Raw genomic sequence first — 11,439 nt, 5'->3', positions numbered from 1 at the left:
CCTTTAGCGGATAGATTTACTCACTGTGTGGTGCTGTAGGTGGTCGTGTAGAGATCCTCCGGGCGTGCAGCATGGCCATCGCCAGTTGGCACGCTGCCCGCACTGAAGTCAACCCTAAAGGTCTTGAGCGGTTTCTGTAGACTCTCAGCGTATTGCTAGACCGCAAACGAAATGAATTTGGGTTAGGATTACTTATAGGAAAGCAGGGACGGGGTCAAAAATGGAATCGTTGGAAGCTTTTGCGGAGCTTGGGCGGAGTTCGGAGCGGGAATGGGTGGATGGAGAGCATTACCTGAAACTCGAACGCAAAGTCGTAGTCACTTTCCTCTGCCACTTTGACAGTTGTAGTTTTGGTTTGGGTTTGGCTTTTGCTTTGGGCTTTGGTCGCCTTGCGACCCGATCTATGCTGGGGCATGTCTAGGGCTTTGCTTTTCGATCGATTCAGTTCGACAAAGTCATAGTCAGCCACTTGATTGGGCAAGTTTGGGGCTTCTTGAATGCTCTGCACGAGATTGAATTTGGTGACAGAAACAATTAGAGATTTACTTTATACGATTTACGATACGATACGATACGAGTGTCGGGGGCACAGCGCGTTCACTTTTGAAGTCTGCCTGTCGAGAGTCGCAAACTGGGAATGTTGTTTGTTTATGGCATGCGTTAATGCCTTTTTTTCGCTCTTGTTGATATGATACGGCCTGTCAGATAAGTGCCAGGCGATAAAGCAAACCTAAGAGTTGCGTTTGTGCTTTGTTTGGGGCAGCAGCCGAGTCTTCCGCTTTAAAAACCAAGTTCAGAGGCACCATCAGGCTTGATATTTGTTGGATTCCCTTCATCCATTTGCCGGATTTGGCACTTCCTACTTCTCCTTCGCACCCCCCAAAAGCACATGCACACATATTTAAGCACTAATATCAGCCCCGACCAAAGCAGACAAAAAACACAGTACACAACAAAAAAACACAAAGCCGAAACCTAAAGCCTTTATGAAAATAGAAATGACGCTATGGAGCCAGCGGTGGGCATATGTTTGTGGAACAAAAAGGCAACCCCTAATCGGAGAGACCCTAGTACCAAGAGCCTCGTCATTCACACGACATGTATAATGTTTTTCTAGTCGAACAGACGAGATGCACTTTGTATGTATGTTTTTTTTTAATATTCTGAGATGGTGCGGTTTTGCTGGAAGAAGAGGGCAGGGCATGGCAGGGCAAGGTCAGGGTGCCCGAGTACTCGAGTGCTCGTTCTGTAAATACTGAAAGAGTGCACACATATTTTTGTATATGAATCTGAATTATAAACGGGTGATTACCCAGGGAAAGAGTTCTTTTGTGTTGTGTGGAGTATCCACAGCACATCTTTATCTTTTTATCTTTATGTTCCATTCTATAGACACTCTGCTCTGTGATTCAATGTCTGACATATGGCCCGAGAGTCGTAACTTCATTTAGGATTGCACTGACGTCACTTATTCTCGGAATCAATTGCCAGATGAAGTCATTTTGAAAGGAGGGGATACTACTTGCCTCTTGGTAGAGTGATCAATGTTCTCGATTTGCATCTTGATTCGAAAAATACGAGTATGCGGCTGCTGCTCCCGCTGCCAGCCCACAAGGTTGCCCTAGAGTTGGTCAAAAAGCAACAAATAAATTATAATTAACAAAAACACGCACACACACCGAGACACACACATAGTAAATATACGAGTACGAGCACAATGATGTCATCAGAGGCGATTATTTGATTTGAAATGAAACAAGTTTTTGTCGAGCGCCCGCACAACAAACCGCAAAAAGTGAAACAAAATAATAATCAGAGATGTTGAGAGCGTTTTTCATAAGTAGATTAAGAAGCTACTTGGCCCAAATCGAATGCAGAGAGTCGGGGATGCGCTTGACACTGATAACATGACTAATACGCCACGTTGTGCCGGCGTTCAACCAAGGGAGAGCTTACGAGAACCAGAGGCATAGACAGAGAGAGAGAGAGAGAGAGCTTTGCAGCATGCAGCCATCTGCCTGCAATGAGACCTCGCCTCTGCCACTACAACAAACAAAAAAGAGCACAAAAAACGAAAATAGGCGCCTGGCCCCGTCTAGTGGGGACAAAGACCCAACAGAACGAACGCTCCCTTTCATTTCTAATTTATTGGGCACTGAAATATGTTAGAATGCCGCTAAAAATATATATTGAGGAATAAAACAAACGACGACAGCCGAAACAGCTATGGCCACAGCCGCGTTAAATCGATAAAAGATGGAAGGAAGGAAAAGTGCAGGAAGAGGCCAATGAAATCAAACAGAGAAAAATCGGGTATCGGCATAGCACTCCACTCCAATATGCCAGTGTTTTGTATTTCCAGGTAAACCATAACATGGAAACGATCGCTCTTTCCCCTGTCTGATGGACTGCACCTCCATAGATAAGATTAACGCCGCAGCCCTGACACAGTCGATCTCAGGCGTTGATAGGAAGCAATAATTCATACATACTATTTTTCACTAAATAGTATTTCTGATAATTTCACATTTTTGGCTTGTCTTTAATTTTAGCAACAGCTGGTAATGGTCGGAATTTAGTGCTTTATGCAATTTTTAACGATCCAAAAATCGCACGCGAGTCATGGCATCAACTCTTATTATTGCTATTTCCTTGTGTGTGTGTGTAATTTGTTGTGTATTTTTCTTTTTTTAGGGTCTTTTGTATTTTCATTAACGCCAAATACAAAACAAAAATCAACATTCCCTCTCTTGCGACATGCTCAAGGCTATATTAATAATGTATTTCTTTTATTTTCATTTTCACACTTTCGAGAGTGTTTCGGTCTGTTCTGTTCTGTTCTGTTCGGTTCGGTTCTGAGTTTCTATTCGAGTTCTACAGAGAGTGACGTGACTTCATTTTGGGCCACTTTATACGCAATGTAGAACTCTTTTGGTTCGAAATGAGTACGTGGGTTGGCGGCAGTAAATTTAAATTTCTATTAACAAAATAAAAGCGGGCCATGCGACGCGATTCGCGTTCAATTGAAGAAGCGGCACGGACACGGCCACAGACACACTTTCTATACGGCCGTAGTATGTGACATCATGTGGCCCATGCGGCGTATGAGCAATGTCCGGCCTTTCTCTTATTTATTCTTTTCGCACATAATTACACGCTTGTTTTGCAATTCAATTTTCACAGTACGATTATACGCCTTGCAACTATCCGGCCGGGCAACCTTTGAGGTTGTTCTGTGCCCCTTTGTCGGGGTTTCGTTTGCCGTTTGCCGCACACACACACACACGACTCACGAAGAAGCGTTGCGTCGTTACACAACCACGTCGCTTTCAAAACTGAATGGGGCTGCTAGAGCACAGTGGGGCTGAGGCCCATCGCATGGCGAGTGGAGAGCGAGCTTTTGGTGGGAGCACAGCCAGAGAGCGCCAGAGTGCGCGACAGTTGAGAGAGAGACAGAGAGAGCTTACAAATGCCGGCTAGGATTTCTCAGCTGTTGCGCCAAAATGATAAACAAGTCGTTTACAAAACAGGGGTTCGGGGTTTATCTTTCTCTGGCAAGGGTTAAGCGTATAGAGAGGGGCCAGGGAGAGGGAGAGGGCCGGTGTTGGGCTCCAATTTAAAGTCGAAAACAACATACGGAAGTCAAAAGAACAAAATTCTTTGAGATATTATTTCAAAGAGAAGCGCCAAACCAGTTTGACAACCATCTAACCTTCAAATAGAAAAAAAAAAAACGTAACATACGACATACGAGTATATACACAAATATATTCATTCACTCTAGTTAAGCCAGCAGCCCGCCCATGCTATGCATATCAAGTTAAGCCGAAAGTCGAAAGCCGAAGGCAATGTTGGTAATGGAGTCAGTCATAGAGGTACACAATGATGTCACTCCTAAAATCTGGCCTCGGTACGAAGGCAACGCCTCTGAAAGTCTGCCGAAGATTCCCAAGCTACCATTTGGCACATATTGAATCACTTAAAAAAATTAATCACAGATCAGAAAAGAAAGATAAATGGCAGTTATATCTACATCAGCGGTGGGCACGCAAGTATTCTAACTGATTTCGTTACATCTAACTTTCTTTTCACCATCGAATTACCATCCGGCTATTATGTCTCGCTCACTCCGCCAGGGGGCGCACACTGAACGAGAGACAGCGGCCATGGAAATCGCTTTCTTCTATCTAAGTACAAGTAAGAGTTGATTGAAGCCATATTTACATTGTAAGATCATCAGAAATCGATCCCAGGCAAATATTTGAGCAGCTTGCGAAAACATTCTCCCCCGAAAACCAGTTACCAAACTTATGGTCAAAATAGCTGCCTAAGTCGATCTTTAATTGAGAATCTCTTGGAACGTTCAGGCCAAACCCGTTGTCAAGAGTTGACAGATCGAATCGCTATGGCGACAAAGACGTTGATGACGTGCCACTGGCATTGAGTTTTGGCTATAGGTATGGCTATCGGGTATCGGCTATATAGGAACCGCAGACTCATTAATATTTATAGAATTCAGCGGCGTCATTCTTAATTTGAAATCTGTCTCCCATTTGCCTAATTGGCCAGCCACATGACAATGGCTATTTTCATGGTTTCATGGAGCTACTCCTGATGCAATATTTATTTTTATATCCCAAACTTTTTACAAATTACTGCATCAATTCGCTCGCATCAGCAGAGCAGACAAACAACAGTCACGAACAGGAGAACAAAAAATAGTTTAAAATTTTTATAAATTAATCAAGCCGTGATTTATGGCGGCAACATTTCAAGCATTTGACACTCGGTGGTGCGGTGGCTCATTGACGGAATGTTTGGACAATTCGATGTGACTCGATGTGATGTCATTATTGTGTCTCTCCCGTTCTGAAGGTTAATTTAATAATAGTTGAAGCAGATACAGCTACAGATACAGAAACATATTGGAGAAAACTGAGAGACGGGGGTCGTTTTTGCATTTGAAACAAAAGCGAGAGCGAAACAAGATTTGCTGAACTTGAACCTGGAATTATGACTCTGACAGGTCTAGGCCTGGCCTTTGCCCAAGTACAAATAGACTCTGACGTCAGTCCACTCCACTCCATCCAATCCGATCCGCAAATATCCATCGATTGAGTGGGGAAAGGGGGTGGGGCTACAACTACTCACCAGACCATCGCTGCCGTTGACTTCGATGGCGGTCTTCAGCCGCTGCGACAGTTGTTCCAGCAACCTGTCGTATTTCGTATTGAGATTGTCCAAACGCTGGCTGTAATACTGTGTGGCACCCGGATCGCTGTCCGCCGGCCGCAGGTCACGACGTGGCGGCGAGAACGATGGACGTGCCTCCAGCAGCCAATCCACAAAGCGTAGGCATTTACTGTCGTAGATCTATCGGTGGCATTCCCGATCCGATCCGATGGTTGATTGGATGGTTGGTTGGTTGTTGGGTTGTTTGGTTAATTATCGGTTAAATGTTAGTAATGTTTGTGTGTTAAACAATTGGTTTTGTTGCTGTTGTTGTTGTTGTTGTTTTCAAGGGGATTGAGGGTGGATATATTTAGTGCTTTTTATTTTATTGATTAATCAATACGACATTACTTTTTGTAATAAAAATTGCTTTTTAATTGTTTTGTTTGGTAAGTTTGAATGTTTGTTTGGTTTGTTGTTTGTTGGTCAATATCTGTTGTTTTCTGTTGTTTCCCAAGTGTTATTGACGCACCTTCTACCCACAAAAGAACTAAAATTTGAGCCTGGTCGGAGGCTCAAAGTGTTTAAAAAGCATTAAATATATAGGAAAAAGGACAGTTGATAGAGAGAGGGGACGGCTAAGAGTATTGTTTTTGTCGTTCGAAACATTCACAATCACTCGATTCACAATCATACCAAAGAGTTGGCGCTCTGCCACAAAATACTGACCTATCGCAACCCAATCGATAGACAGATCTCTGGTGGATATACTCGCAGATCTATCCCACGTCCAAGTCCCAGAGATCTGCCATCCTGGGCAGCCGATACTGGATTACGATAAGTCAGATCACACACACAGGACAGGCATACAAATTTTTACCTTAGCTTCGCGTATCAGGCGTCCTCCAGCCACGTTGACGTTTTCGATTTTTGGTTTTCGTTCGATTGCAGCTCCAAGCAGTTTCTATATATGGGGTTCGAGGGGGGTTTTTTTTTTTTTGTTTTGTTTGGACAACAAATGTTTGGTATTTGTTTCAGGATATTTCAGTTGGTTGATCATTCATTGTGTGTTTTGTTTTTGTTTTGGTTTATAGTGTGTGATAATATTTTTGGATTGGTTGTGTGAAATATTTTTTTTTTTTGTGAAAATACATAAAAAATTAGACAAAAATACATATACAATTAGTTTTCAACTACAAATACGATATAATAGTGGGTGATATATATTTATGTAGATATGGCATCGATATAGGTACAGGTATAGGTATAGATATAGGTATAGGTATGTATAGGTGCAGCTTACGGGTATAGGGCAGACAAACTACAGACAGAAATATACAGACACACGAATAAAAAGTAGTATAATTCCAAAAAACTACCAACACAAATTTGGTATCAATTTACAGAGTGTGGAGGGGTCGGTCGCCACGTATATGGCACTGGTTGTTGTCGTGTGTAGGAGGTGGTGGCCAGAGTTTGGCCACATTTGGATTTGATCTGTTCTTGTATATGTACAAATGTTCGAATGTGCGTGTGTGGGGGAGCAGGGTGTATACTTGTGTGGGTGGCAGAGACTGCTGTCACCTGCTGTTGGATTAGACAAAAGAACTACTGCAAGAGATACGGAGTACGGACAAGGGACACTTGAGGAGATCGTTAAACAAGTGGACAAGTGTAAATGGAAATGGGAGTACAAATACAAAACAAGAATACTTTTACATTTAGAATACTGTATCGTGTCCAACACCAACGGGTTTCAGCCCCCCAAGAGGGAGCAACAATTGATAGCAAATCTACTTTTGGACAGGGTTCGGGAGTGGCACTACGAATTCCATTTACAGCTACATATATCTATATATATATATACTTTGTGTTGCCCCGAGGCAGAATCAGGGATCAGCACAGGGCTAATCCAGCTACTAACTGTTTAAACTGTACAGGGGGATCTAAGGATCTCTCGATCTCTCATCAGATATGAATACTATCCAAAATGATAATTGCATTGATCACGGGGCATGGATCGGGTATGTGTACTCACGTCTAGTTCGTAGGCCGAAGTGGCCGTGGGCATGGCGGACAGACGCTCTGTGGTGCCATCCACCCATGATTCCTCGACTTGCACGCTCGATTGGAGATTCTTCATCAGCCCAATGGCCGTCTCGCATGAGCGCATTCTGTAAAAGGGAGTGCGAACAATCGATGGTGTTAGATGTTAGAAACAGGTCCCACATCCATCCCTGAGCACAAATGAAGCGGAGACGATCGCTCTCTCGCTTGCAGGTGGCCTGGGACTGGGAATGGGACTGGGACTGGCACTGGCACTGGCACTGGCGCTACCTACCTCTCGCCCAGCTGATTGCAGACCGCACTCCAGCGCGTGTTCAGACGCTCCACGTTCGAATGCAGACGCTTCAGATCGCCCAGCACCTTGGTGGGCACACCCATGCGTCCCAGCTGATCGGCAGCATCGTTCATCTTGTCCATCTGCGGCTGCTGCTGGGTAATGATGTCCTGCATGTGGGTCAATTGCTTGAACACCTGCTGCAGGCCCTCGGCCGTAGAGGGCAGATCATGGTGCTTGGCCAGCTCGTTCTCCAGCTCGGAAATGACATGTTCGTTGTCCTCGAGTCCGGCCAACGAGGCCTCCAACAGCTTCAATCGATCCTTGTGCAGGCCGCTCTGCGTGTTCAGCTCCTTCCAGAGCTCCATCAGATTGTCCAGCGACTTCTTCAGCACGGGCGTCTTCAAGGCAATCGTGCGGAATGTCTCCTGCAGATGCTTCAGCTCCGGCTCGAGCAAATGCAACCTGCGCTCATAGTCGCCATGGATCTCGAGCACATGCTCCAGAGAGTCCAGATCGCGCGGCAAGGGAGCGAGTATTATCTGATCCAGCTCCCGAGCCATATCCTCCAGCTTGCCCTTGATGGCAATGCACTCCTCGGTGAAGATGCGGCTGGCCTGCTTGCTTTCCTCTGCAAATAGATAGGGAAATACATTAGTTTCCATTTTGGGCGGACTCCCAGGAGGAATACCCCTCGTTTTGGCACTCGCGAACAGCTTCTTCATGGCTGACTAGACTAAACAAGACTAAGACGAGTCTCAGCCTCAGGCCTCTAGCGGGCAGGGCATTCAATTCAATTAGCTTTCATCAATTAACTACTGTGCCAGCCAGCTGGACAGCTGGCAAACGCCAGCAATTGAATGGCTGTCGCCCACACTCACCTTCGGCGCGAGCACGCTTCTCGAACTCATCGAACAATCGATTGACCTCGTCCATTTCACGTCGCAGGCGTCGTAGCTGCGGGTCATTGGGATCGCCCTCGCTGAGCAATTTGTCCGCATCGTCGTTTAGGGCACGCCTGATGGCCGTGCGCTGTTCGGGGCCCATGGCCAGGAACTGGTCAAAGTCCCAGCCCTTCACTACGCGAATGGTGGCGAATATCATGTTCTGGCGCAGACGCAGATGCTTCTTCTGCCACAGGGCCACGGAGCGATCGAAAAGACGCTTCAGTCGCTCGGCTGCATCGATGGCCTCCTGGTCGGGCGGCGGCAGAAGCAGACAGGCACCGGGTATCGAACCCTCCTGGCCCTTGGCCGTCCTCACGCGCCACTTGACACGCCCCGAGTTGTCCAGTAGGGTCACCGTCTCGCCCTTTTCGATCTGCAGCTGTCCTTGCTGCTTGTAGGCGCAGATGGCCTGCACGGGTCCCTGTCGGTTCACCGGCTGGCGGCGCTTGTTCAGCGGCACAATTGTCTGGGCGCGACGCTGCAGTGTGGCCACTGTTTCGCCGAAACTGTTCAGCTCCTCGCGCAGGTCCTGCATGCCTCGCAGCAGCGTCTCACCCTGATCCAGGCCGAAGTCGGACTGCGAGAACTTGCTGTTGAGTATCTCGTCGCGCTTGGCCAGCCACTGTTCGGCGTCCTTGATCTCGCCAAAGAACTGATGGTACTCGGTGGCATGCTTCAGGTGCACCTCCAGGCAGAGAGTCAGCTGCAGCAGCCAGGCCCACTGCTGTTGCAGGGCCGTCAGATGGGCCTCCACGCACTTGGAGGCCGGATGCTGCTGATTGAGCAGGGCCTCCCCTCGGTCCAAGATGGTGGCAAAGTGCATCTCACGCTTCTCCAGTTCGGACATAAGGTTCTGGATGAAAAAACAATCAGTGTCTGGTGAGTAATGGAATAAAATAGGGTCGAAACAGAAGTGCACTTGGTTGGAGTTGCTTTTCGGATGAATTTCATGTAATTTCATTGAATTTTTAAACCAATTGTGATCTTACCTCGTCGCCATTACCAAATGCACGCTTGCAGAAACAAAATAGAAGCACAACACTCATATGAAACTAGCTCTAAGGTGAACTCTGAGGAGTCCTAGCCCCGCCACTTACCTCATAGTATCTGTGCACGGAGGGCAGATCGAGTTGTTTGTCCGCCCAGTCGCGCGTGATCTCCACCTGTTCCTTCTCGTTGAGCCACTGGAGCTCTGCCGAGGCCTGGCCCAGGAAGTGCTGCAGCGAGTCCAGATCGGACAGGCGCTTCGTCGAGGTGCTCAGCAGCTCCGCGTAGACCTTTTGCAGCTGATTGAGCCGCTGCTGGTAAAGATTGAGCTCGTCGCCGGTGAACTTTGTCTGCTGGCGCTCGTCGTTGAGTATTTTCGAGTGGAATTGATCGATGATCTTGTGCTCGTGCTGCTGACGATCCAGTTCCTCCTTGACCGATGGCAGATCGCTGCCATAGTCAGCGGCCAGCAGTTGTTTCTATGGATAAAGAGTAGGAGCTTGTAAGACTGTCAGATTATGCCACAAGAAGTTGTCTACTCACCAGCTTGTTCTGGCACCATTCGATGTGCTCCTGCAGATCACGGAAATGGGGATTCGTGTCGATCTGACGGGACTCGACAACCATGCGCGTTTGACGCGTGACGGTCGTCTCGTGGACGGGATACTTCAAACCGGACAGCTTCTGTACCAGGTTCGTGTGGAAATTGGTGCGCAGTTGAGCCCAGCGTTGGTGCAGTTTGTTGACCTTCTTATGCAGCTCGCTCACGTGGGGATAGCGGCCCTCGTTGAGCACGTGGCAGTCCTGGTTCATGTCTTGTATGGGCTCCTCCAGATGCCGGATCTCCGTCTCAAGGGATTCCACAATGCTCTTGGCATCAACGGGATGCAGCCGCTCGATGCGGCGACCTTCTTCTACGATCCGGGTCTCCAGATCTGCTAGCTTCTGGTCCACATGCTTGATCTCGCGCTGCACCTTGTCTGCGAGGCGCTGCAGCCGCTCCAAGCGCTCGATCTCCTGCTGCAGTATGACCTCGCGGTCCTGCAAGGCAGTATTCATGCGATACCAAGCCTTCTCGATGGCATCCGGCCGCAGTTCGGCCTCCACATCGACCTCGCCCACCGTCTCAAAGTACCGTTCCAGCTCCTTGTAGATCTGAATGAGCTTTGACTTTTCGCGCTTGCGGGCGCTCACCTCCTCGCTGCGGAAGCGCTGCAGATCGCTCAGCAGTCGCTTCATCTCGATGAGCGTGGGCGGGAAGGAGCGCTCCTGCAGATAGGCGGTCTTCTCACGGCACCAGTAGATGAACTGCTGAGCCAAGTCGCGGTACTCGTGCACGCGACGTTGTGACTCCATATCGAACAACGGATGGATCGATGGAGGCTCCGGGAACACATCGTACAGCGACGATATGTACGTGATCAGAGACTTCTCATCCGGCTCGTTGGTGTCCACATCTGGGAAAGATAGTTGGGGCTTAGCTACAGCATCAAAGATAACACCATCTATTGCGGCTTACCCTCGGGATCCAATAGACGGGTGACTCCATACTCCTTCTCCACAATGTGGAAGGCCGTCTCTAGGCGGTCACGTGGCCGATCGTTCCTTGCCTTTCGCCAGTCAAGCAAGTCCGGTCGGTTGCGGTGCACCAGAGCCGAGAAGGCCAGTCCATCCCGCCACGATGAAGTGAAATCGTTTACACGCACGCCCGGATATCGAGCCGTAGAGCGGCGCGCCCATCGCAGCAAAGCCTCACGGGCGGATACGTTGTCCTCCTTGCCCACAACAATATCGGAGATCTGTCGAGGAATGCGCCCATAAATCGTTAGTGAGGGAATCATCGAAAAGGAAATCAAATTAATGAGAGAAATCAGAGCAAAACTGGGTAAGGTCCTTTGGATATTATGCGATATTTTTAGCATATTTGATCCGTTTGGATCCGTTTAAAAATAAATGATATATACATATGTAGATATATAAACACGACATCAG

General features: G+C 47.6%; 1 protein-coding gene across 42 annotated transcripts in view; it reads right to left on the bottom strand.

Annotated features, from left to right (window-relative positions):
* LOC108158501 (dystonin) overlaps positions 1–11,439 on the bottom strand; it is an 86,249-nt gene that overhangs the window by 30,924 nt on the left and 43,886 nt on the right. For 33 of the 42 annotated variants that reach the window (XR_001775252.2, XM_017290829.2, XM_017290831.2 and 30 more), the window contains 9 exons: positions 10,967–11,246; positions 9,991–10,904; positions 9,558–9,926; positions 8,395–9,313; positions 7,514–8,144; positions 7,211–7,346; positions 6,053–6,136; positions 5,152–5,373; positions 25–155 (listed from right to left, as the gene is read on the bottom strand). Coding sequence is in view for 41 of the 42 variants with exons in the window: in XM_017290829.2 (XP_017146318.1) it covers positions 25–155; positions 5,152–5,373; positions 6,053–6,136; positions 7,211–7,346; positions 7,514–8,144; positions 8,395–9,313; positions 9,558–9,926; positions 9,991–10,904; positions 10,967–11,246 (3,686 nt within the window). In the remaining variant the exon portion in view is untranslated. The other 9 variants (XM_017290854.2, XM_017290855.2, XM_017290856.2 and 6 more) reach the window with 4 other exon arrangements.

The sequence above is a fragment of the Drosophila miranda genome, chromosome 3 (assembly GCF_003369915.1).
Source record: "Drosophila miranda strain MSH22 chromosome 3, D.miranda_PacBio2.1, whole genome shotgun sequence".
In the NCBI taxonomy this organism is placed as follows: Eukaryota; Metazoa; Arthropoda; class Insecta; order Diptera; family Drosophilidae; genus Drosophila; species Drosophila miranda.
This window is presented reverse-complemented; position numbering and strand designations above follow the sequence as displayed.